Here is a 27964-nt window from a genome sequence, read left to right on the forward strand (position 1 = left end):
GGCAGAGGAAACTTGCAGGTGTCAATTACAGAATCCCCATTAATTCTTCCACATCCCTGGGGGTATCTTTTTTGAGAATCTCCCTTCTTTAGACTGGTCCACACTCAAGTTCTTGCTTCAGCTACAGTGGATAAAACTCCTTCAGAGTAATCAGCCTTCTTAAAGCCAGCCAAAAGGGTGCATGGAGATCATGTTTCCTTCCACAAAATGGGAACAGTTGGTAAATTTCTCCTGCTGCACAAGGGAGTGAGATCCAATTTCAATAGTCCTATACTTTAAATTGCTCATGTTTTAGGGTGGTCTACAGGAAGTAATTCAATATCTTATTTATAAATACATAAATACGTTCATGAAGACAGAGAAAATACATACTAGGAATGGAAAACTAAAACATGTGGATCCAGCTGTTCAGTTCACTTGTTTTAGTACCTGAGTTTATAATATTAGCGACAGGTGGCTAAATGTAGGTTAATCTGATCTGGAAACTGCATAAGGGTATTATAGTGAGTGGGATTCCAGCTCAGACTCTAGAATGACACCAATGTAGTTTGAGGCATACCAACATGAGAGGAAAAAGGAAAGAGTTAAATAAAACAGTGTTTAAGGAATTTTTATTAAAGCAAGAATTTTATAATCCAAATTACGTTTCTTTGCTCAGCTATCAATTCTCGCTGTTAACTAAAACAGTGGTGATATTCTGAGCTTTTCCACAGTAAAGAATTACAAAATTAAAGAAAGGAATGCTTTAAATTTCTGTACTGTGCTGAAAATTCTTTTCCCCCGGGTTTATAAAACATTAATTTGTATTTTTTATTTTACTATTTTTTTTTGTTTTAAATCAATAGGTAAATCTAGGACCAGCATTAGTTTTGCTAGCCCTGGCATTTGCTCTGTACATAAGCTTCAAAGTTTCCTTTCCTTTTTTTATTTATTTTATATTTTGCAATGTTTTTCTCAATATTTAATCATTTTTCCATGTTTAGATTTTTTTTCTTCGGTGAAGCGAAGTTCTAGTTTGAAGTCCCGGATCTTTCTGTAAACAAGAACAGTATTAGAAGCTGTTAATGTGAAAAAATTAGTAACTTACAGTAATATTCTTCATTTTCATAGTATCGTCTACATAATGATCTAAAAGACCGCCACAAACATTACAGGTTCACATACAGATGTGGAAAGAGGTAGAGAAGTTGTGCCTCTTCCAAAGGTCATAGCTACTCATTGAGAGTTGAAACTAGATCTCTTATCTTTGTACAGTGCTTAGCACAATGGGGCCATCGCCTATGGGGCTACAGTAATACAAATAAATAGTTTGAATTCAAGTCCTCCCTACTCTAAGCACTGGACTATACTGCCTCATTCTGAGACAACTATTACCATACACTTAATTACAGCAATGGAGAACACCTAATTTAGTAACTATTCCCAAGTAGTAATGTGTCATGAAGCCCAAAAAACATCACAGTATGGGCAAGCACATATGCTGGTAAGTAATGTTGTGATAGTAGTAGTGAAGGATCTTTCCAAGTAATTTTAATGATGGTAATTTGCTGGACATCAAATCTGAGTCTCCTTTAATAGTGGAGAAGATGCATCAGGTACCCAAGTAGAGCTCCAAGACAACCTACATTAAATATGAGCAAATTTCCTGGAGAACATTACCAAATAATCCTCTCTTCAGGTACATGTTGAGTTTGGGCCAAAATTAGAATTGAAAACATTTTCTTTTCAAGTAGTGTGAACACATTTTCCCCCTGTTCATCTAGGCACAAACTAAAAATGGCAACAATTGGCCGTTTAGAGAGACTATATTGAAACTAGCGTACAACTGTTGTATTTGCTCCTGCAAAATAACAGATCATGATGAAACTAGATGTTTCAAATTCTCTCTCCTCAATTCCCTAACCTCCATTTTAGGGACCTAGATATAGAATTTAAACTTTCATTTTTAAAAAGCACATCCCTAGCCATTTCCGGTGAAGATTGTTCAAAAATGTTAACTTATATCAGGAGTAGTCTATTTTTTGTCAAGGTCCAAATGTCTTAGTCAAGGTGTAGTCAAGATCCAGACTCCACAGAAAATAAAAAAATATATATGTAAATAAAAAGATTTCAGGATCCGTTCAAAAACATTAGTGGTTTAGATTTGGCCTGTGGCCTGCCTATTCACTACCCCAACATATATAAAGTCAGGTAATGTGGTTTAACTGGACTAAACGCTGGATTGAATGATGGGACTTCTGCACTGTAATCATGACTCTGCAATTCTGTTCCCTTTCTGGACCTGGTCAAGTTATTTCACATTTCTGCCCCAGTTTCTCATCTATAAAATGGAGACAAAAAATTTAGCAACCTCATGGGGAGGACAATTTTTAATTGAAATATAAAAATATAAAAATTAAAGTAATCAGCATGTAAAGAAAACCCTGTAGAGTGAATTCTATATACACGGTTAGTTGGACAACTGTCACTGCTGAGGGAATTCTGCAAAAAGTTATGTGCATATTTTAAAATTCTGCAAATTTTCTCAATAAATAATGTGGTTCCAGCATGGTAGTGAGGAGCACAGGCCACTGGCTACATTGAGGTAGAAGATCACTCTGAAGCCCCACCTCCCCCAGTACAGGGACTTGGCAGTGAGGCTGCACCCAACCCTCACAGTGCAAGGGCTGGGCCTGCCCCAGAAACACCCTGGGACCCCACCCCTCTGCACCAGGTGCATAGATACTGGAACTAAGGGTTTGGGAGTTACTGCAGCAGCCCCAGGCTTGAAGTGGTTTCCATTACATACAGGGTTTACAGTTTGGTTCAAGTGTAGAGGAGCAAGAGGTTTCTGTGTGGCGCAATCTGGGTGTGGGCGGTTCAGTGGGAGATCTGGATGCACAGGGGCTTCTTGGGGGGTTCCAGGTGCAGGGGCAATGGGAACTCTGCAGGGAATCCAGGTGAAGGTGGTTGGGGCTCAACAGGGGGTGTCTAGGTGCGTCATGTCCGGGTGTGGGGAGATGAGACTTGGCAGGGGGTGTCTGATGCTGGGGCTTGATGGGGTGAGGGTCCCGGTGCAGCTGGTTGGGGCTCAGTGGGAGAGTCCAGATGTAGGGGGTAGGATTTGTCAGGATGAAGGTTTGATGGACCTGCTTAACAGGAAGCCTCAGCTGTTGCCAAGGGGACAGGGCATGCTGGGCTCCTGCTTCCCCCTTGTTATTCCCCTATCCCCTTTGCTTCCCGATCTCATTCCCCTCCCCCTGCCCTGTTGCACAGAAAACAGGAAGGCTCCCAAGCACACAGAAGGGGAGCATGACTGGCACTAGGACCCAGGAGGTGGCATTCAGCTGCAGAGTCAGCTGAGCTGAAAACCTCCTTCAGCTGGGCAGCTCTGTGCTTGCAGAAAGGCAGTCGGGGGAGAGAGGAGGGAGAAGCCCAGTGGCAGGTAACCCTATGTGCCCCCTCTCCCCTCATACCCATGGTTCTGTCCCCCCGCTGGCGGGCATTCACAGGCATTCTGCAGGGTGGGGTGTTCAATTATGCACAAACTATAGCATAAATAGCTGAGCTCCATATCTACTGAAAAAAGGAAAGTGAAAAAAGGGAATGCCACACATACTATATAAAAAAAAATTCATCAAGTTTGTGTATCCTAAAGAACATTCTCAACAAACCTCCCCAAAATTCTCAAGCTGCCATTTGAATAATTATATGGATGGCGATTTATATTTGTCAGAGGTGGTGATTTCCTCCGAAGTTCTAATTTATGATGTATTCCTCAATGAACAGTATTTCTGAGGACATTTACATTTCAATTATGGACAGTATCTTCTGTATTGCTAATTAGGGATATTCCTTTTACAATTCCAATTCTAATCGCCTTCTCTCCCTCCTCCCCCCCAATTGAGGGCTTTACAACAGAATCTTGCAGTTGCATTTATGTTCAGGTATTAATATCTTGTTTCTTTTTATTCTGAAGCAAGTATATGAGTAATTTATGATAGAATTTAACCTTCACATAGCTGCACATACCTCTTGTTTGAGGAATAAGAAGGCCATCTCTAAGCAGTCTCAAGTTTACAAGCTCCCAGATTAGGGACAAGCTTTAGTGAAGTCCTGCATCCCAATAGCTCTAGTAAATAGGTCAACTTAAACTAAAGCTATATTTTTATATAATTCCCTCCCTTCTTTCCAAATTATTATTGCCAAAGCTGTCTAATGATAGTCTATTTAACAGTGGCTTATAACTAGAAACTTATTTCTAGGAGTACAGAAACTTTAGCTACAGCAGGTCATATTAAAACATTCTTGATTAACTATATACACAATAAAATGCCAGTAGAACACCCTGGTCAGATGAGAAAAATTAAGAATGCATTCTGTAGGAAAACTTACATATTAAACACTTGGAACCCCAGTGGGATTGTTAACTGCTTTCTGAGCAGCCTCTTTAGCTTGGTGGGCTTGTAGTACAGCTACAGCTTCATCAACCTAATAGGATAAAACAATTGTTACAAAAGAATGCTTTAATTTCAGTAAAGTTAAGATAGTGAAGCAGCTAAATTACACACAATACACATGTAGTATCAAAAGGAGGGCTTAGATGCTAAAAGTCTATCTACCTTCGAACGAAGAGACTCAGGAGACTCAAGCATATGAAGGAGTTCAGAGTTGTCAATCTCCAACAACATACCGGTGATTTTACCCGCCAGAGTAGGGTGCATAGCTTGAATAAGGGGAAACAACCGTTCACCTAGAAAAAGAGTAAAACTCTACGTTGGTTACAGTGATCAATGTCATTAAAATTTAATTTAGCCTTTAACAATGCTAAACATAGGCACTAAAATCTGTTAAGCAATCTATGGACTTTATCTAAATTCCTCAAAATTATTAAAAGGTTAAATATTATATCCTACCCACTTGAATGCTAAAAATAAAAACTCCTGAATATGATTGTATAAAACTAGAGTATCAGTCATTAAAAACAAGATTAAAGGAGCCTTTAATGTAATCAGCAACTGAGTCTTTGCTTTGCATATACTCAGAAGTTAACTCTGTTGCAGAAAAGTAGTATCCATTAAAAGCCTAAATTACAGCAGTATCAACCCCACTGCTATGCATTCCATGCTCTCACTTAGTTAAGGCTTTTGCATTAGGTAAACAAATCATTGGTTTATTGGAATAGAAAATACATCAACTGCCTAATCCTAATCTAAAGTGGTCTGATATTTCATTCATGTCTCTCCATTTTACATCTGCTGAGGATAGACAGCAGTGCTATAGTCAGATGTCAAATCCTACAATGTGAAAAGGGGCAAATACTTTCATCTTAAAAACTCAACCATGTATCCTACAACAGGAGGATTCAAAATAGTCCTTTACAACTGATTAGAAGCACATATTTTAAAAAAGTTGAAAACTATTTAATCTCTAATACAATTGGCTAGTGGGATCAAATGTACATACCTAACATCTGCTTTTGTTCTTGTGGAGGGGCAGAAGCCAACATGGAAGCAGTCAAGGGTTCCTGACCTTGCACATGGACAGCTGGCTGCAAGTTAATAAAACATTGTACTTTAAAGTTAAATTCTGGAATATTCTAACATATTTTATACCTCCACGACTTAGAACATAAGAACGGCCATCCTGAGTCAGACCAATGGTCCATCTAGCCCAGTATCCTGCCTTCTGACAGCGGCCAATGCCAGGTGCTTCAGAGGGCATGAACAGAACAGGGAATCTTCAGCATAACAATCATGCTTGCATATTTGTCAAATATCAGAAAAAATTATAGCTGAGTAATTTTCTTCAAGAGGCTGATAAAAGATGACTGATACTGCAAGGCACACTAGTGCTGATTCAATCTCTTGCTGAGCATAATTTATATATATTAAGCAAAGCTCAAGCCCAGAATGTATCATCAAGCACTTGGGTAGTACAAAACAAGAAGAACAGAGTCATGTCCTCCTTAAGAATGCTTGAGATTTATTTTAAGCTCCAAGCTTGCAAACTTGGTGCCACAATTTCGTACCTGAATTTTGGCGCAATGGGGGGAAAACTAATGCAGAAGCACAAAAAAATCTCAACCACATAAGGTGAGAAAACTCAAAAATATGTAATATCACAATAGAAAATAAGTTTTGTTCCCAATATATTTTAGAATTGTGAAAAATAAAGCCTTAACATCAGACTCTGTGATTTCAATGATCTCAGTGGTGAAGGCAGATGCTTTACAGTTATGATACAGATTAGGCAAAAGAAAAGTTTCCTCAGCAAAGACATCACTTGGCTACCAAAACCAAGACTCCATACCTGCTGCATAGCAACCTGTGGCTGTGTGTTAAGATGTTGCTGAGGATTACGAACACCTGCAGCATACTTGTACTGTGGAACTGTGCGTACAGCAGGAGTGGCTGCAGCAGCAGCTGCTGCAGGACGTGGACCCATTGTCTGTGTTGACGTATTAGCTGTAAAGATTAACATGATTTATATGTTAATAATTCAGCTTTCATTAAGCTTACATTTTGTACAAGTTAATGAATTGACACAGTGTTACAACTATACTGAATATCTAATTTTAGTATTGTATTATATTTGAATACAGCAATGATAGGAAATAAAAACACCAACGGTCAATCTGTGGGCTCAGAACCAAAAAGCATGTTTCTTTTCTCATTATTTTGCTAATTATTTGCTTTTCTTTAAACACTATAAAAAAGCACCATGGAGAGAATATCTGCTTTTGATTAAACATGTTTACTTGAATTTCATTCTACCCCAGTCATAATTAAAGGTGATTCTCTTTTTCAATTAAAACATTTTGCCAATTAAATTACTCTAAAAATTACTTTAAATGATTAGATGTGTTACTAATATATAGCTGACTAATACATTCTGACTGTGCTTTTCTTTATAGAACAGTGGTCCCCACTTGCCGCTGATCTCCAGACAGTACTGTCATGTGATACTGGCACTCCTTGTTCCCATCTGCAACAATGTTAAGAGCTAAAAATAAATGTTGTTTTCTCAATATTATTCTGCCACATAATCCACTGCTGTAGTTACCACAGGAATGGAACAGATACAAATGGGAAGGGAAGGCCACCCACGCAATATCATTAAGATGTGGCCCACAGCATGAAAAAGTTGAGAACTCCTAGTTAATATTAATCTAGTGGGTTAAGTTGATCTATATATTGAGCAACATCTTCTCATAGTTGCAAAATAATTGGAAAATACAGGTTATGACTGAGAAGGATTAAACAAGCAGCCTCCCCTAGAGACACAGGTCAGCCTCAAATGTGCAGTCTTGACAGGGCACATTCCTAAGCAGGGAGAGGGTTTTTACTGGAAGAGGGGTAGGTGGTAGAGAAATCACAGCGAGGGAGGAGGAGGACAGCAATCTAACCTGGGAGGGAAATACTGAGAAGTATGAAATAGCCATATAGCCATAAGCAGAAGAGAAATGGATGGTTCTATGAGGGCTAGGCGCCTCCTCAACCTTCCTTATACACGCCGGGCTAACATGTTAACTGGCCATTAGGAGGTTAGAAACCCCAAGTCAGCTAAGGGCAGGTACAATACAGAGCAAAGGGGTGCCTCCTCTGCACTATTCAGCTTCAGAAAAGATATTTGAATTATTATTCAGCATGAACAGAATCTCTGAAGTGTGGCCACAAATGAGTTACATACTAAACAAAGGTGGATATTGGTGCAGCCTGATGAAGGAATATGCAATTTTTAAAACCTGAAACTCACCAACACGTTGTGTTGACATGACACGTGGAACCTGTGAAGAAGCTGGCCTCATGGTACTAAATGGTGGTCTGGGTGCTGCTGGGCGGATAGCACCAGGCATGTTCTGGAATGCTGCATTTAAAACAATGAGAGTGTTTAAGTTGTATCATGTAACAATATTGAATGGTGATGGAAGACTGTCAGTCATTTTTTTTCCCTTTGCCATCCTCACATGGCACGTTAACTAGTATTATAGATAAGGGTAGAAAGGGAAAAGTCAGCAGTCTAGTTTTTGGGGAGTTGAAATTTAACCCAATGACAATTTGTGATACAGCTGCTTAATAAAAGCTAGGTGGTTTTATATAAAAACTATCTCATCAGTTATATTTTAAAAAGTTAACTTTAAATTAGGTCTCCTGGCAAACATCTGCAAACAGGAGCCAGAACTGGCATATTACCTTTCTACCAATTACATGTAATGACCATCAAACATTTTTATTTTAGTGCCACATAGTTAACCTTCGCTAGACAATAAGCATTCAATGAATGCCCCTTTATTTAGAAAGTTAAGGAGACTACTTACGATGAGGTCTAGCACCCTGAGCAGTCCAGCGAGGACTTGGTCTGAGTTGAGCAAGTTGGCTAGTTGGATAATATGCAGCACGGTTCTGAGTCTGTCAAAAAATAAGACACCTGTTTATTAATCTTGATGTACCTATTCCACCTACCACCCAGGCATTTTTAAATACTTTCTTCTATAAACGTTCTTAATTCAAATATCTGAAAAAATACTGATTTAGAGAATGTAATGTATGGTTCCATCCAGACATTTAGACATTTTCATAGGTTCTTCAGTACTTAAATTCATAAAGCTGGTGATTTTGATGTTTGAGTCATAATTTATTGCTAAATCTAAACAGATTCTATCAATGGTATAGAATATGAAATTGATTATTTCTATACATACCGGTGGGAGAGCTGCCATGAAGTAACCTGAAGGAGGTGCTGGTTGGTAGGGGTTGATTACAGGATTAGGTACTGCTCTCACACTTGCCATTCTCTGCATATATTGGTTGGTGAGGTGAGCCTGGCGCTCTTCTTTGCGTTGGGCTAGAGCTACATATAATGGTTTAGTGGCCACAATTCTACCATTCATTTCTGTGACAGCTTTGGTTGCTTCTTCTGGTGAAGAAAAGCATACAAACCCAAACCCTTTGCTGCGGCCACCTTCCATCATGACCTGCCAAAAAAACACAAGGTAGTTTTTTAAAACCAGTCTGGAGCAGGATGCACAATTTGGTACAGATAAGAATTGGATTCCAGGTTTCTGCATTTTTTTTTACACACACACACTTTCTGCAAGTAGAAGGTATATGATGTATACTGCTTAGTTTTGAAACATAATATACCCACTGTCAATGCTGCCTTCTGCTAGGGAAAAAAAATCCAACCTAGTTGACTGCAAACAGCCAGCATCTCAAAATTCTGATGTAACCTACAGTTTTCTAAGACTCAAGTAATCTGTTCCAGCTTTGAATTGAGGAATATATAATTTAAATATCCCTTTTGATAAATTGCTCTGCATACAATGGACCTGCCAGCTCCTGTGCCAGGACTATGAATGGCATGGGATGATTTTTGTTCTTTTCTTTCAGAGCTGGTTTATTGGATATAAGTCTATCCTCTCGCAACACTAGTCACTTCAGGCCTATTAGTGAGGAACAGTATGAACGAACTATTGCATTGAAAAAATATTTGATTTTTTTGTTAGTAATGTCAGCGTCCATCCATCCCAGATATAAATTGAGATTTCTGGAGTTTTTCTATGGTTGACTGATCTGAGTTTTTATTAATTTGTGAAAAAAAGAGAAATAAATACTCATGCAGTGGTTCATGACCATGAATGTGAAACACAAAGGAGTAATAAGGTACTGTAGACAGCCTATAATGCATGCATTTTTAAAACTATCATGTATCACTGCATCCAAAAATACAACATGAATACACTTTTAAAAACCATATTTTTTTTTAGTAAGAATCAGTACTCAAATTTAATGACGATTGGATGTAGGGGTGGTTGTACGATATCTCCACATCTTATTTTTGCCAGTTGAGAAAAAGCTGAATGCCACTCACTTCTTAGGTGACAAACCATGACTTACTTTCTTTCATACAAGACGTTGCAAAACACAAATTAAGTCTAAAATGTTAACTTTACCTTTGCACTAGTGATTGTACCAAATGGGGAGAATTCTTTTCTTAGACGTTCATCATCAATCCCATCATCAAGATTTTTCACATAAAGGTTTACACCCTAAAAAATAAAACTACCCTCTTTAGAAAAGACAGAATTGCTTTATTTAAAAAGATTAGTAATAAAATAAATGTCTTCATTTAATTTAAAAGTGTAACCTGGTATCTGGTGATCCTGTCCTGCTTCATTTGTTCGAATTTGCGCTTGAGCTCTGTTTGTCTTTCCACTTTTTTCTGAGCCCGGCCAACATAAATTTGCTTTCCATTGAGCTCCTTTCCATTCATCTCATCCACAGCCTTCATAAATAAACAAAGTGTTACCAATACTCACAGTATATTAAACCTAACATGTTTTTTCAGCCACTGACTAAAGTCGTTTAAGAGCATAAGTTATATAAAATTTCCAACAATAAAAACGAAATGTTTTCCCCACCTTTTGCCACAACAAATAGATGTAAAATATGGTTAACTGAAAAAAGCCATCTTTAGAACCTCTTGGATCATATTTCATTAAGTATAAGATATGTACAAGTGTATTTTCTGTCCAGTATATGTACTAAAGAAAAATCAGAAGGGGACAGAAGTAAACATTCATCAACGGTACTGATAAATGCACTTGAGACTATTAAAGATATCCTCTAAGAATTTTTCTGAGAACCAAGGCCCATAGAGAATACATATCCAAAACCCACAACATGTTCATAGCCCTGTCTAACTCAGGGCTAGTCTACATTAAAGTTAAGTTGACCTAACTACATCACTCTGGGCTGTGAAAATTTCACACCCTGTAAGCCAACCTACCCCATGATGTAGACACCACTAGGTTGATGGAAGAATTCTTCAGCCAACCTAGCCACAACCTCTCAGAGATGGGTCAATATCTACAACTACAGCAGCGCACTTGTGCCCCTATAGCATGTCTAGTATAGGCATACTCTGAATCATATGCAAAGATTGTTAAAGGGCCATAAGCTCAAAAATCATACATCTGAATTTTACCCACAACTGTTAAACATGTAAAATTACTGTCACTTAAAGATTTAAGAGAAACTTTTCCAAATTTTGTTCACTTTGTGCATTTGATAGTGCCATCCATATACTCAATTTCCCTTTTTTCCTCCTGCATCTTTCACACATTTTCAAAATAGGACAATATTGAACATCAATTCTAAATTGGTAAGGGCACTCTAGCAGAGGCAATACTTGACACTAAGATTTTGAATTTATAGTGTATCCTCTTCAGTGTGAAAGCTTTAGTACAGGTCTATGTCTATTAATTTAAAAGCTTTTTTAAATGTGTATTTACCCAATATACTGGAATCACTTGTCTACCATTGTGCAAATGCATTACAGTTACTAAAGTGAACCATTTTCCATAAGAATGTAATACATATATAGAACACAAGAGAGCTTAAGTACACTCAGACTAAGAAAATCTGCAAATCTAAATGTTACTTATTATTTATAAGGTGGGATTATTCTAATGTGCTGTGTGCACATTTGAGCTGGTGACAACTGAGGGAAACTAAGATGCTCTTTCTAACTTCCAGCCGTGTAACATCAACCTGCGCTCAAAGCAGCATTCTTTCTGTCTTGCAAATCAATAGTAATAAAGATTATATAGGTCAAATTATGTCCTATTTTTTCAGTGTGTTTCACAAAGGTGTAAGTAACTATAGTTTAAACAATTGTCCATGTATACAAGATGGAATAGAGTCCTCAGGTCAGTTGTCATAGCTGTGTTGTCTCTGCAATGCAAAAAGAAATAAAAAGCAGCGCAAACCATATGCTGTTAACTAAAGCAAGTAGATACGGCTGAATTCATACAGGGAACAGTTTCGTTGTGTAAAGTTTCCAGCCTTAGTAATTTTTAAAAAAACAATGCACTCTCCCTGCCCACTTGTCATAGCCACCAGCTGTACCCTGTCTTTCAGATCATAAGCTCTTTGGAGCAGGGGTTACTTACTGTTTCCACAATGCCTAGCACAACAAGACCCAAACCCCACTAAGCTCTCTAGGCAATATTACAATATAAATGTTAAATAGTTTAAAGGCCATTATATCATTTCTAGACAGGACTATTTCTGGGGAAGCAGCAAACTTAGTGATATGCTCCAAAAATCCAACCCAGAAGTCTTCTCAATGTGAATAAAAAACCATTACATCAGCCAAAGTAGCAGATTTCATTCCTGTTTCCTCACATCTTTTCATAAAGATCAAATCAATACACATTTGGAAGGATCTACAGGATGCAAAAAGAGTTTGTATTCAAGACTCAAAATTACTAGTCTCCCAGAATGATGCATCTAAAAGAAAAATATCCGGAGTAAACTTACTTTCTGGGCATCTTCATGTCTTTCAAAGCTAACAAAGCCAAAGCCTTTGGATTTTCCACTCTCATCGGTCATAACTTTCACACTTAAGGCAGGGCCTGAAAAAAGTATGCAATATTTATGTTATATGTACATTCTATATACCTGTCTGTTTGGCAGTTAAATCTTAGTATTACCTGCAAGAAGTTAAATCCTAAAAAACCTACAGAATTAGTAAATATGTTCCAGTCACAACACCATGATGGTATGAGATCTTACATACCACTTGAAGATGTGGGTTTTCCATAAAAATCCATTTTCCAAGCCCCCCCCCCACTTTTTTTGGTTAAGTTTTACAATGTCCACAGGTTTGCTAGGTGCTTGATAGTACAAAAGGACACAGTCCCGGTCCTGAAGAGATTATAATCTAATTTATATTATTCAGCGTCTAACTAAGGCTTGCCTTATCACTGATGCTATACAGAATGTCTATTGATCCAGAAATGTTCCAGTTGCTAAGCGTACAGCAGATTCCTTTCCTAAAGAATGCCCCAGGTGTGCTGCCATCCTCAGCCCCTAGAAGCACTTTCTACATGAGTGATGTTTACTTAAGTCTCTTGGCCAAAACTTTGTCACAGTTGCCTCAGGTTATGCTCCTAAATCTACATTTTGGTATTTAAATAGAAGTTGCCTGATTTTCACAAGTACTGAGCATCCACAAATCCTACATATGCCAATTGAAGCTCAGCACCTGAGAAATAAGTCACTTGTATTTAGGAGCTTACATTAGGCACTTGGTGCTTTTTTTTACTGAAGTTGACAGCAAGATTCTGCATAAACAAATGGGGCTTTCCTAGATGAGTTTACCTTAACTGACATAACCCTGAAATTTTATGACAAAATTTCAATATATTTCCTTTGTACAAATGCATAGGCAGGGCTGGTAGCCCCATCTATTAAGTTTGCCCGATACTTCTCATTATAAAATTGTTTTCATTTCCTTATAAATTTTGCCAAATCAACAATTTGGGCTGAAAGTTTCCATGCTTGGTGTCTGTCTCAAGGCCCAATTTTTCCAGAAAATTCCAACCAAAACAGTCCAGTCATTTCAGAGAACAAGGTTAGGGGAAAATACATTGTTTAGCCCATATTAAAAAATTCTGGTGACCTTTTCTTTGAAAAGTATTAGTGCCCTATGCTTTGAAGCAGGACTTGAATTTGGCATAGGAGTGGCCTTTCTGTCAAGGACATGCCTTTTGCAGGTCCCATGAAAATCCAACCAAATTTGGCCAATTTGTAAGCCTTACAAAGACAGGTTGGAGGGAATGGGTCAAAAGACATCTGCCCATTTCTGCAAGCAGGAGAATCTATGCCCACCAGAGCACTTCAAGAGCCTGGAATTTACTTCACTCCACCCTTTCCACAAATGACATAGCTGGCATCATATACTAACTTTAAAAGGACATTAGTCATCAAGCATGCATATTAATTATGAAATACTTTTTGAAACACTAGCAAGATACTTCATGTGACATCTGGAATTAGAACAGTACATAATGATCCATATAAATCAGAGCTAGAATTTCAAGTTTTATACACTAGACTCTTTCCTCCGTATAATTTGCTAAATGTCCTCCTATATCACCACTCAAGTCAGTAAGTAGAAGATGGCTTGGCAGATGTATTAACATGTTTGGAAAAACCATTTACAAAGGTTTTAACATCACTAGCTTCAATAGTGATGTCATACAGTATGAATTACTAGGACATGGATGACAGCACCAATACAGACTTTAGATATTAAACAAAATTGCTATGCAAGATTAAATTTAACATCTTGACACTGATATTGTCGAAAGCTTAATTTTCTATATTTCCATCCTTAATTCAGAAACCAAGCAAACAATTGTGTGGAATAGAAGACCCTCAGAAGGAAGAATGCACAGGGGTACCCGCATGGCAATGGAGATGTAACAAAGGCATCATTCATTTACACATCTTTCAAAGATCCACTATTCAATGGCCATACCAAACCTAAAAGGCTCACTTCCTCATTTCATATGAAACTCCAAGATCCTCAAAATGCGTATGTATTATTCAAATATAATGTCCTCCTGTTGTTTTTAAACTGGATGAGGACATTTCTGATGGCCAAGTTCTTGTGTGCGCTACTCTGGACAATTGAAATTCTTTAGTGGATATTAATCACTTCTCTGGATCTGAACACTGAACTGAAAACTAACTGTTCAGCATACATGCATTTTAATTATCTCTGCACAATGGCCTGAACCCTAATGTTAAAAGGTTTTAACAAGCAAACTGAAGCTTGTCTATTTGCTGTTGTACAAACAATGTGGAAAATTAAGACATTACCAAACTTGCCAAAGAGTTCCTTAAGTCTTTCATCATCCATGTCTTCTCCAAAATTCTTGATGTAAACATTCGTGAACTCCTTTGCTCTAGCTCCAAGTTCTGCTTCTCGTTCTTTACGGGATTTAAACCTTCCAACAAATCTAGTTATAGAAAACCAAAGTGACTACAGAGTTAAAATGAATCTATCCAGGTCTAAGGTTCTTCCTAGACTACATACATCAGCATACGGCCAGACTAATATTCAACCATGGGTTATTTCTTAAACGCGGTATTGATCAATGATAGGCATGAAATCTGCAACGGATAAAATACTTAGGATACAACTTTACAAGAGACAATTAGACTATTCTTTACCATTTAAATCCTTTTTATCAGAGTAATTGTGATAATCTTACCAAAGACTTGATAGAATTGTAATTTTCATTAGTGTAAAGCTTACTTTTCAGCATCATTAATCAGACAATGGGGAAACTCTATCATAGTGGTTTCTGCTATACTGAAAGTTTTTTGTAGCCTTCAAATATTGTTTCCATAGCCCATCTGACTTTTAGGCAAGGGACTTTCACTAAACCCCCAACTTTCCTCTTCTCTACAGAAGCCTCATATCAGTGTCCCTCCTTACTAGTAAGAAGGTATGGATCTGACTTGCTCTTGAATTGGCCAATGCCAACAGCTGATTGAAAACAGTGAGGTCAGTTCCTACCACCAGAGGAGGAATGTGCTGTTAGCACAGCTTTTGTTGGCCCACAGAATCACTTCAGCACAATCACAAATGCTACATGACTGGTATAGAAACTGAATCATTCTTCTAGTCTTTCCAATTATATTCTAAAATTACCCCACTGGCAAACCCACATCAAAATCGATATGGCTCAGTCGTCAAAATTTAACATTGCCTTGACTTGGTTTGTAGCTATGTTTGGACTTTAATGTTGGTGATGCCTGGTACTCTGCAGATTTTGATAGTCAGGAAAATTGTTAATCTACTTTAAAATGTTCTTCGGAAGACTGGACTAGATGATCTCTTGAGGTCCCTTCCAGTCCTTCGATTCCATGATCTAAATAGAAGCCTGAAGCAAATGTAACTTTTATGATACATGAAATCATGTTTAGTTATTTAATTTACAGGTTTTTTCAGTGATTAACCTGCTGGAACTACTGGGCTAGTTAAAAAACCACCACCATCTATTAAGTGCCTCAATTCAGCTAAAATCATGGTATAAAACTACTTGGAAGAGTCTCCCATAGCAACCTTTTACAGAGCAGGGCCTCACACCTCTAAGATATGGACTCTCCCTGGCTGCTGCCTCACTCCCCCCTTTATGTATAAATGAAGATAACAGGAAAAAAAGAATTCTGAGTTTCTATTATTCCCATTTTACCAAGCCACTACCATTCTTAGCCTGCCCTCCAAAAGACTGTTACACAGCCATACTTGTATCGCACGTGCTAAGTTTTAGCAGTACTATGGTTTGGAACAGGGATCATTACTATGTCCTAAGAACCTTTTGTGTAACACATTCAAACCTCCATTAGACTAGGAATCAGGAATCCAGAGGTCAAACAAGAGCTTTTGTGTCAGTTTTTGATAACACCTGATGTGGAAAATAAGTATTGTTTTGAATACTTGATGGATTCAATTTTATTCTAGCCTGATCAAAAGGCTTTTACTCTGGCCTGAAGACCAGTAACCGGTCCTAGTGTCCAACCGTACTACATTCAGCTGTAAACACATTAGCTGCAACATTATTTTACCACCATAAATTGAGCTTTAAAGACTTTAAGATGTCAATTTTTATTCACATTCCTCTTACCTTCAGCACATGCATCAATATATTTACAGAACAACTGCACTAGATTTTTAATCATTTTAAAATTAGCAACCTATTTAGAAAAATCTGCCTTTTCTAGATACACTTCAGGAAGTAATCTACTTTAGGCTGAATTACAGTCTGTTGAGAGCCCCAAAGTATGTGTTTATGTACTTACACTTTGCGGTCATTAAGCAGCATACCATTCATTTTTTCAATAGCTCTTTCTGCTGCTTCCTGTGTCTCAAAATGTACAAATCCATAGCCCTTGGACCCATTTTCATCACATACTACCTATAAGAAAAAATGTCACAACATGTCAAACAGCCCCAGTACAGTTTTGCAGCTTCTAATGTCAAATCACTGGGCACATTTGTTATTTTCCACTTACCTTACAGGAGAGGATGTTTCCAAAAGCAGAAAATGTATCATACAAAGCTTTATTATCAATTGATTTGTCCAAGTTCTTGATGAAGATGTTTCCAACACCACTTTTGCGTAGAGATGGATCACGCTGAGACCACATGATGCGCACTGGTTTGCCTTTAATGACATCAAAGTTCATGGTATCCAAAGCTCGTTCAGCTGGAAGAGACACTAAAGTTAATGGGAAGTATTAAACCATTTATCTTTATCAACACACTAACTCCACCTGAAGTTCATTAATTCCTGATAAACTTGAAGACATTAGAGAGATTTTGATAATGACTATCATACTCCCATCTCAATCACCAAAATAATTTTTTGTTCGGAGATTTAAGTTAAGTAATTAACTACATTCTACCAAAAAGAGAAAAATACATAGATTGGATTGCGAATGGTAGGATTTTCTCTGTTCCTGGGTTAACAAGAGCTGTGATCACTGTGAACACCTTGTGCTCAAGATATAGTATGGAAGAGCAAGGAACACAATATATCAATTAGTGGCAACCTTTCTACCCTTGAAAAGGTTTGCTGGCATACCTACACCAGCAAACCCTCCTAGTGCAGATATAGCTTATACCAAAAAAGCACTTTTGCCAATATAACTGATATAACTTATGTAATGCAGAACGGATAACAGCAAAAACACTTTTATGCTGATAGCCCTTATGTAGATATAGTTGTCTTATTGATATAAAAAGTTGCAAAAAATTGTACCTCTAACAAACATTACCAGCAATTTCTTGTGTAGATCTGACCTAAGTCAGGTTCCTGAATAAGTCCAATACAACTCTTAGAGCAACATGTTTACTAAGATGGTGTGAGGCGCAGAAGGGGGATCCAAGAGGGATGAGGATGAAAAAGCAAGACTAGGATATATTAGTTTAACCAAGCTTATATTGTTTTCAAATATACAAAGAAAGAAGTGAACAATGCATGTAGCAAGCATTTAACTCATTAGTGTAGAAATACTATTTGTACTTCTAAACAACAGATTTACGGAAACACTGCCGTACTTTTCATATACAAACTCTTTTTACAGATAAAAGCAATAATTTTTTTTAGAAAATTTGCAAGATGCATAAAGTATTAAGTATTAAAACAGCAATACGAAATAATGGAGAGAAGGTGGGTACACATTATCTTTCACTGGACCAACTTCTGTTAGGAGAGAGACAAGCTTTCAAGCTTACAGTTTACACAAATGTACTACATCTCCCAGACTGGAACACTTCCGTGAACATGCAAGAGCTTGTCTCACATAGCAACAGAAGATGATCCAAAAAGATATTACCCACCCACCTTGTCTGTCTAATACAGGGGTCAGCAACCTCTGGCACATGGCTCGCCAGGGTAAGTACCCTGGCGGGCCGGGCCAGTTTGTTTACCTTCCGCATCTGCAGGTTTGGCGGACCGCGGCTCCCACTGGCCACGGTTCATCGTCCTAGGCCAATGGGGTGGCAGGAAGCTGTGGCCAGGATATTCCTTGCCCGTGCCGCTTCCTGCTGCCTCCATTGGCTTGGGACAGCAAACCGCGGCCAGTGGGAGTTGCCGTCTGCTGAACCTACCGACGTGGCAGGTAAACAAACTGGCCTGGCCCACCAGGGTGCTCATCCTAGCAAGCCGCGTGCCAGAGGTTGCCGATCCCTGGTCTAGTATCTTGGGACCAACATAGCTACAACACTACATATAATATGAAATAATGTAAGTTAGTTTTTAACCACTCCAGCAGACGTCCACGGCCAACTTTTTTTAGAAGAGTAGGATTTCTGATGTCACTATATTTGACATTTCCATCTTTTAAAAGTAATCCTCAATGTCCATGGGATGGTAATTCCTAGCAATAACATGACTAAAAATCACAGGTATATATATGAAAAGAGTGACAAGTTATTTAAGCAAGAAGTAGCGATGGTACTAAATTATGGTGGACCAGCTTCTTTCAGTGTTTATTTCTTCGTATAAGTCCAGAGAGGGAGATCAAAGCAGAGCCTCAGTAGATGCCTGAAGCCTCAACCAATGGTACTATAGAGAAAGTGATGCGATGTAAGCAGCAACCAAATCAGAAAAAGCTTTGATACAAATAAAAAGCTAATTATCAGGACTAAAATGTTGCTCACTTTCAAAAGAAAAACATCAGATATGGAATTATCCCTTCTAACCTATGAGCCCGTAAGCTTTTTACAGAGCATTCTTTACTGTTATAGTCATCCACAAAGATAACACGACTTCTATGAAAAGAACAGAATTGACAAATTATAAGCAAAACGGAGCCTGTCCTTTTCACAATGTAAGGAGACTGAATCATTTTAGTGTTATAATAGGAAAATGTTAATGGAAAATCAAAATACTGTACTGTATTAGTAAGCTGTTCTTTTAAAAATAGTAATGTCATTTAACCATTTTTTCTAAGTGGAAGAAGGGTCAAATGTATAAGGAGTTGTAGAATTTACTGCCAATTTCCATTTAAAAATCTACTTAAAATTATTTCTAACAAGATGAGTGCTGCCTAAATTACTAATATTTTATGCATTTTTGAATTGCCATCTCATTTCTAGCTAAACAAATGCATATCATAGCCCAAGGAAAATCTTTATATCCTGATCACTGCCTGTTTTGATAATGCACATACCTCTGTTACTTCTATCTTATTTTCAGATTTTCACATTAAACTGGAAATGTCTTTGTGTTGAAAGATTACTGCTCTGCAGAAAGTAAGTAGGTACATACAACTGATGGGGGTCTACTACTTGAAAGAAATTGATGGAAAATTGGTTCCACTTAAACTCTCATCCAAACAGACACGTTATCCCTATATTCACATATAACTGTATCAGTTATAAAGTGGAAGGAGAATAAAATGAGAAGAGTATTTGCTCTGGAGAAAATATCAGGTTGCATAAGACACTATTAAAATTGTTAAACTGGATAAAAATTAAAACTGTACAAAATGAAAGTTTATTCTCCCACTGAATAAACGAATGCAATATACACACAAATTTAATTCTGAACATGGAGTAGGGAAGGATGGACAATTTGGGTGATCAGTAGTGAGAAATGGAGTCTCATCCGAGGCTAATAAAAATCAGAAGTTTTTAGCATCGAAACAGTGGCCAAGTGCAATGAATTGGAGGATCAGTAAAAGTCTCAGTTACCACAACTGGAGATAATTAGAATCATCATTGGCAGTCTTAGAAGAGGAGCCAAAAATGAGTTCACTATTTGTTTCCAGTAACACTTAAGGACTTGTGCATATACATTAATTGTTTGTAAAGGACAGTGTTCCAGGACACATTCCCTAAACATTTGTTCCAGGGTGAGTCCAAACTACCCTTTTACAAACATATTAACTACAATAAGTTAATGACCATCTTTAAGGTTGGCACAACTTTCCCACATAGACAAGGCCAGCACAAAAAATCTGAACTACGGTTGCCCATGATATACCTGGTCTGGATAAATACGTGTCATCAGCGTCTATGGCTGCCAATTTGGCACCTTTCCTAAGCACTGAATTCACAGCAATTCTTCAACAATAACCTTTGTATAGAGAAAAAGTTTCAATTCCTTTTCCATCTGTAAAGCTATAGTCACTTGGCATAAAATGAGGACTGAATACACTTTAACCTCAAACTAGATATCCCAATCAGTCACTGGCCTATTTACACATCTGTAAAGTTATAACTAATAAAACTGACTGCATCCAACATACTTCAGCTTCTTTTCCATAAAGGACTGTGCATTAGTTTGTAAGAGACAAATAGATTAAATAGTTAACTTATTACAAAATGGCCACACCTCCTGAGTTTACCCAAGTTATACTTCTGCTGATTCTGCTTAAGCGTCTATTGAATGAGTCATTAGTTCCCATTTTAGTTGGGAACCGGACAGTCAGCTTCAGAAGTGACTGCACTTTGTCACTTTATAGAGACTCTGCATGGAACATATCCCATAATACCAGGACTGGTACTGCTAAACAGATACAGAAATATATTTTAGTACACTAAACAAAATGCTGCAAACATTATTTAAACTAGAAATCGTCTGAAAAAAAGCTGCTGTTTGAGACGCTATTTGCCCATAATTCTCTCTAGTATACAGGGATTAGACAAGATACCTGTGTCCTAGCTCTGACTGACACTGACTCACTCTCATCAGATAAATCAGAATTAAGTGGAGATACTTGCATACCTCACAAGGGTGTCATCAGACATAATTAGTGTTTGAAGAGAGTTTGAGTGTCCCGGATTAGTGGTACTCTATATGTGAAACAAGAATTTCAAAGACCTCTTAACAAGTTACTAATAGTCAATAAAACAAAAATAAGATATGTTAAATAGATGAGAATTAAGCCTAGATTGAGAAAAGGCAGATAACTAGTTTTAATTTGAATTTTGAATTAAGTAGGAGTCAAGGATGATATTTCAGATTCAACTCAGTTTTTAGGCCTTTACAGGATTATCTGCAAAATTCTTCCACAAATATAGCTTTTGATGGCATTTGCAAAACTTGTTAATTTAAAAAAAATATTGCAAGGTTTAATTCACTAGATACAGTTTGGATACATTTTGAACATTGCTGTCACTTGAACATGAGACTGTAGTGGAAGGAGAGATTTTCAACCAAAAGAGTTGTACTTTTGAAAAAGACTTAGTTGTGTGTATACAGCCTTCCATCCCAAAGGATCTCAAAATAATTTACAAATTTAAATGACACTAACTATATGGAAGGATCATTATCCACTACTGAAATGCAACTGCCTCTGGGTGAAACAGCAGGTATTGAAGAACCAACAACTCTGTATTAAGAAAACACCTTATCCAACTGAAACTGCAAATAGAATTTAGGCATATAGCAGAATGAAATTACCTATTCAATCCAGTGAGTAAAGTGATAAAATCAACCCTTGTAATATACAAGGGCATGTTTCAATACAAAATCAGAAAGACGACTAGCATATGTTGAATCACCTACAACTTCCTAAAATACTTACACATCATGAAGTTACCACATCAAAGTACTGACTGGTTCAGTCCCAACCCACCCTTTTCCTTTGTGAGAGCTGTCTGGGTTGTAGGCCTTTGTCAATTTAAAACCAGACAAATTTATGTTAAAAATAAGCATTTAAATGCTCTCATTCTGAAATATTAGTCAAATTAAATTAAAAGCTCTCTACAGTGAGAGAGAATTGTTAAATAGGCTGAAGAGACCATATCTACCATCCATATAGACAGTCAATTTAATATATATAGATGTCAGCAAACCAGACTCAGAAATTTGGCCATAACATATACATAGGAAAACTAATTTCAAACACCAGTTAATGCATATGCCTGAACAGTTCGGAAATTAACTGGTGCAGACTCCTTAACATTTCTAAAAATACATATTTTGGTATTTGGCAAATTGTGTTTTAATCAAAGTCATTTGAGATAATGACATTGCATAATCAGTGAGTCATTCAATTTCAAATTGGTCAGATGGAGTCTTCAAAATATAATTCCAAAGGAAGGCCTTGTATGCCAAGGTTCACCCGGAAGCTCTGTTTACAGATTATTTGTGAACTGCATAAAAATAATTTGTCTTGCCTTGCTTTAACCTAACTTATAGCTGCACGAACACTGTAATGCAAGCTCTTACAACTCAACAGTACACATTGAGGAATGTACCGTGGACAAATTAAGTACCAAAAGCAAGATTGCTAGATGACACAGACTATAGATGTTCAACTCTACATTTTTTCAAAAGTAAAACCCTACATTTTGCTGCACGCACCTGCTTATAAAGCTTTAACTTTTTTTTTTTTACACCCATCCACTTCCATGGACATTATGTGACTTCATATCTGAGTGCTAGGTTATTTCACAATGGCCCGACACTTCCACCTTTTACCACTTCACCACGTCATGCCTACGCACCCAATTCTTAGGGCAACAGTGAAGGTGCTAATTGTTGTGGCATTTCCTTCAAACAGGCTTTAATTACAGTTCCCTCCGTGTACTCAGCGTATTAACCTCCGGAGAAATACCTGGACACTCCCCTCCTGGTGACCACCGATACTTGCAGGAGCCCAGGTTCCGGAAACCAGGGAGTCGCTGCAGCTAGGTCGAAACTAGTTTTGAGCAGAGCCGGCTGGGCCGGCGGTTACAACTCGGCGAGGCATCGAATGCTCTTCCCGGAGACAGGAGGCCTTCGGGAGGCGAGGCCCGTCTCTCGAGTTTGATGGGTTCGCATTTGCTTTCGGTTCCCTAGTAAGCGCCTCCCCCGCGCCACGAGGCGCAGACACAGCCCCAGGCCGCATGTCACCGAGCAGTAGCGGCGGCTCCAACGCACAAACTTCCCCAAGCACCGCGCCAAGTTTTGCTCATGTCCCAAAACCCCGCACCCCAACTTCCAGCTGGGGAAATACCGGGAGGCGAGGAACCCCTGCCCCCTCCCAGGGAGAGGCCGGAGAGAGGTTTCAGGGCTCTGCAAGGGGAACACAGCACCAGCCACCCAAGGGTGCTGCGGAGGGGGGGGGAGGGAGCACTCTCCCGGTTCCGACCCTCTCGTCTCACAGTGTGGGTCTGCCCTACTGCCCCCCACGGGTGCTCACCGTCGGCGGGTTGCTGGAAGTTGACATAGGCGTAGCCCAGAGACCTGCGGGTGATCATGTCCCGGCAGACGCGGATGGAGAGGATGGGCCCGGCGGGGCTGAACTTCTCGTAGAGCATGGCCTCGGTGACGTCGGGGTGCAGGTCCCCCACGTACAGGGAGGCCATGGGGTAGCTGGGGGCGCTGGGGTTCATCCTGCCGCCGTCTCCAGCAGGGGAAGGGGTCACACTGACGCAAGGAGGCCGCGGCGGCCTCGGGGTTCCGTGAAGGGCGAGTGGAAGATTCGAAACTTAACGGCTCCGGGAGGCGGATTCTCGGCGGGGAAGGCCCGGGTCGCTCGGGGCCGACCCTGGCGGAGGTCTCGGCTGCTCCTGGTCTAGGCGGGGGTCAGGCTCGCTCAGTGTCTCCTCTCGGCTGTGCCGGGTCCGGGGCTTCGCTTCACCGGGTTATTTTATATCAAACCGGCCGGTTTCGGGGGGATTTTTATGGGTTTTTCAGGATTTTTGGATTTTTTTTGGATTTTTTAAGTATTTTTAGTAATAAATGGTGCGGCGGGGCCGGGCCGGCGTGTCCGGGGGGCCGGAGCACACGCACTGCGCACACAGCACCGACAGCGGCCGGGGGACAAGGGGGAGGCCGCCGCCCCGGCCGCGCTCTATATATACCCGCCCCGCCCCCGCCCGCCCCCACCGTACTGTACGCCACGCACCGACCGCACGCAAAGCGCAGGCGCCAGCACAGGACACTGGAAACGCGCACAGCGCTTGAGTGCAACAGGGCGAGTTAGGGAAAGCCGCATGCGCCGAAGAAGGAGCGGACAACAGATTGAACGCAGGAGAAAGCCGAGGGGGAAGGGGAAGTGGACGAGAGCGCATGCGCTAAGTGACAGCCGCGGGGACGACCGTACACATGCAAAGGGAGAACGAACTAGCTAGAAAGCGCATGCGCAATAGAGAAGTGTGACGACTGATGAGACGTAAAGCGCGTGCGCCGCTGAAAGTCAAGCTGTCTGGATACGGGTATTGGCTAAGGATCTCGAGAACGCGTGCATAGTGCTAGAGACAGAAGAGAGCGCATGCGCTAGAGAAGTAAGTAAGTGTGTGTGTGTATATGTATTGCACAGCAGGGGAGGTCAGGAAGATACTGACCGCGCACGCGCCGTGACAGGACTGAGCGCTCGGGTCGCGTGTGGTGTGAGGCGGAAGATCCTAGTGCGCATGTGCGGGGTCTGTCTCCGCTCTGGGTAGGAGGCTTGTGCTGAGGTGTGGCTCGTGCCCTTCTCCCGCGCGCGCCCCATGAGAGAACCGTTTCACGTAGGGGTGGTGCTGTTCTCTCAGCCGCCTAGGCGGGAGGAGGGGTTGTGTGCGCGGCTGAGGGAGTTGCACTGTGGGAGCACCTGGGTGATCTGGTGCCGGCCTGTGCTGCTCGGCCGCATCTCTATCCCCATTCTGCTCCGGGGCGCGGGGACGAGCTGCGCTGCCTTCCCGTCTGGTGAAGGACAAGGCTGCCCAGGGGGGCTTCGTCGCCCTCTTTCCCCGGCCTGGGGTACACGGCTCTGGCTGGTGACGTTTGCCTGCCGCTGCCTTGTCTGCGTGTGTTCCCATGGCGCCATCAGGCTGGGCGGTAACGCCTTGCGACGGCGTTCGGCTCAAACTGGCCTTTGCAGGCAGAGACCCTCCCCCTCCCCTGACCCACCCTGGGCTAGAGTTTGGCCATGCCCTGCTTCTGCCTACATTCAACCTGCAAGGCTGCAGTTCTCGGACTCCTGACCTAGATCGAGCTGCTAGTCAAGCAGGATTGATTATACAGCACCCTTGTGGAAACTACGCAATTGATAACACGGGAAATTAGGAGTAGGTAAATAAACTACATTCAAAAGCAGCTAAAAACACAGTAACAAGTGGAAACAGTGGGGAGATTTAGAGCTATGTGATCGGCAAGCATGGGCAAGGGGGGGAGAAATTCAGGGGTGCACAGCAGGCCCAGTACAGTGCCAGACTGCATGCCAGGGGGATCTAGTCACATAGAGAGTGTTGGGGTTCTTAGGGATTGGCTTGTTTTCGCCTTGTTTTGAAATGAGATTTGCTTGATTTTTGGCTTATTGTGAAAGTTGGGGGTGCTTATTTATCACGTGAAAATTGGCAACTGTGCTACAACCTTAGGCAATTTTTCTTCAATTTTAAGTGCTTTTAAGTTGGGTCCTTAAGTAGGTGGCCTGATTTTTTTTTTAAGGCATTTGCAGCTCCCATCACTAAAAAATAGACCACATCTTTAGGCATCTAACTTTATGCACCCAGGGCTAGAGCTGGTGATTTAAGCTTTGCAACGCTCAGAATTGTAGCACTTTACTACCTAGTGAAATCCACAGTCCTGAATTAGGCACCCAGGATCTTTATATAATGCATGGAGAGAGAGGCCTCTAAAAAAGTTTCCCACTAAAGTCAGCAAGCTGAGCAGAGACCTGCTTCAGCCAGCCAATAGGAAATTATGAGGAAAGGGTTGGGATCTGAACTCTGCCCCTCAGAGGGAGTTAGGCACCTATTTCCACATGAATTCATAGTCATGAAACCTCTCCTGGAGCTAGGTGCCTGAGCTGTTTTTTAATTTTTTATTTTTCAAGAAATACCGGAAGAGGTGGCAGTGCCTTCTCATAACTTTAAGCTCAGTGGTTAGAGCATTCACCTGGAATGTGTTGGAGATCCATATTCCTCCCTGTTCCAGTGCATATTCAATTATTTATACACAGTGGAACATTGCATTTAGGCACTGAACTGCCACTTTAGGTGCCTAAGTCGTTTTGTGGTTCTAGACCCAAGTGTAGAGCACTTTGGATTTACAGTTCTCCACTACATCTTGTTCAAAGATTTGCAGTATACAGCAGCCTACCTCATCATTTTTGTTCATAAGTGCCTGTTTAAGGAGGAGAAGTTATTTTCCCTTTGCATGGGACTACAGATTAAGTTGTTTTATGTGATATCCTAATGCTAGCAAATTATTGATAATATCGTCCAGTCTAAAAACTGAGAATAAGTACTAGCTGGTTTTGCTAAACTATTTTGCCCCCATCTTGGTACCTAATAAATCTATTCAGAATAAATTGAATTTTACTTTGGATTCTATTTTAATAATGCCTGTAGCTATTGTTTTAAAAATTTAAAGGTAGATTGGTTTTTAATCAAATCATGGGCTTTTGCCTCATTCTCCAGATATCAGTTTTACTGGTTGAGAATCTGTGTTCCAGGTAGGTTGGATTTCATATTATTGAGTCTTTCAGTTTTACTGCTGGACTTTATCATTCTGTTGTATCACATTAAGGCTTGGTTAACACTTAAATTTTGCTGTTACAGCTATGTTGGTTAACAACAGTGTGTGTGTGGGAGGGGGGATGACACTTCTGATTGACATAGCTATGCCAGCAAAAGCCCTATGTAGATGCAGTTATACTGGCAAAAAGTCCTTTTGAGGATTGGTGTAATATAAGCTATACCAGCAAAAGAACTTTGGCAGGATAAGATGTATGCGTAGCAATACTGGCAAACCTTTCTAGTGTAGGCAAGACATCCGTTTCTGCTCTAGTTGTTCTATATGATTAGTCTATTGCTTTTACTTAACCTACAAATTTTGATTTTGATCAGTTAAGTTAGACTGTTTCACAGAATTTCTGTTATCACAGTTTGCTGTGTTTCTGGATTAGGTACTGAAGACTTAATACCAGATCTGGGCATTTTTGGATCGTAAAAAACAGCTCAGTTCTCTGACTTTTTATTAGGAGCCTATCACAAACCACTGTCATGATCTTCAACACATAAGGCATTAATTATGGGAAGACATAACTGGTGCAAACACCATGGATGCAGTTTAGAAAGGCTGTATGACAGTACTCATAAAAAATCCAAACTTCCTCTTTATAAACATCCTCCATTTTAGAAGTGGAGGATGTAGCATTCATTTAGAATTGTGTAGTCTTGTCTTTTTTACTCTGTTAAGATAATTAAATACAATTTCAGATTCTTGTTGAAAAACTGCTTAAATGGGCTGCTGTGTTCATTACAGCGCACATCCCTAAAATATCATAGGCTAAGAAGCATTTGCTTCACAGTAGTCTTAGATATACTACTTGTTTTTTATCTTTGTTAGTGTTTCACTCCCTCCCCCTTCTGAGGCTTCTTTACATAGTTTCAGGGGAAAGAGTAAGAGCCCAGGATTTGAAATCTTGTTTTCATTTCCTTTCACCAACATCTGTCATCTTGAGCCCTAAATAGAGCTGCAGGAGTGATTATTTGTGGTCTTTGCTGCCACATGTTAAGAGTTATTTTGCTAGGGTGAGAATCCTTAACCCACCGAAAGAATTGTATCTGGAGCTGGGGAGGAGGGGAGTTAGTCCTCACGTGAGGACACTGAATTTTGTATTGGAGAAATTATAATCTAGGCAACTGACTATTCAAACAGTGTGATGTGATAACCTATTATTGCATGTTAATA

At 39.8% G+C, this 27964-nt stretch overlaps 1 protein-coding gene across 3 annotated transcripts; it reads right to left on the reverse strand.

Moving 5' to 3' along the window:
- Window positions 1-594: 594 nt before the first annotated feature.
- PABPC1 (poly(A) binding protein cytoplasmic 1) lies at window positions 595-24119 on the reverse strand. Of its 3 annotated transcripts, none has more exons than XM_050940930.1 (15): window positions 23484-24119; window positions 16857-17050; window positions 16644-16759; window positions 14664-14794; window positions 12306-12400; window positions 10129-10266; window positions 9935-10030; window positions 8684-8956; window positions 8300-8390; window positions 7738-7848; window positions 6292-6446; window positions 5446-5530; window positions 4602-4732; window positions 4375-4470; window positions 595-1033 (listed from the first exon to the last, which is right to left on the reverse strand). In XM_050940930.1, exons 1-14 carry the CDS (start codon window positions 23674-23676, stop codon window positions 4378-4380), a joined length of 1902 nt encoding a protein of 633 aa, XP_050796887.1. In that variant the 5' UTR covers window positions 23677-24119; the 3' UTR covers window positions 595-1033; window positions 4375-4377. The 3 variants fall into 3 exon arrangements, with proteins under 3 accessions (XP_050796887.1, XP_050796886.1, XP_050796885.1); XM_050940929.1 differs by having other exon boundaries at window positions 595-1029; window positions 14655-14794; XM_050940928.1 differs by having other exon boundaries at window positions 14655-14794.
- Between the last annotated feature and the right edge of the window lie 3845 nt (window positions 24120-27964).

This window comes from Gopherus flavomarginatus, chromosome 2 (genome assembly GCF_025201925.1).
Source record: "Gopherus flavomarginatus isolate rGopFla2 chromosome 2, rGopFla2.mat.asm, whole genome shotgun sequence".
NCBI classification, from domain to species: domain Eukaryota; kingdom Metazoa; phylum Chordata; order Testudines; family Testudinidae; genus Gopherus; species Gopherus flavomarginatus.

What these genes read in the sequence shown, in the direction of transcription:
- PABPC1 (XM_050940929.1), bottom strand. Translation starts at nt 23,676, where the DNA reads ATGAACCCCAGCGCCCCCAGCTACCCCATGGCCTCCCTGTACGTGGGG. An exon ending in TCATGGCAGCTCTCCCACCG is followed by an intron (nt 8,391 to 8,683) that starts GTATGTATAGAA and finishes ATTTTTTGACAG; the next exon opens with ACTCAGAACCGTGCTGCATA. An exon ending in CTGAGTCTCTTCGTTCGAAG is followed by an intron (nt 4,471 to 4,601) that starts GTAGATAGACTT and finishes TTATCCTATTAG; the next exon opens with GTTGATGAAGCTGTAGCTGT.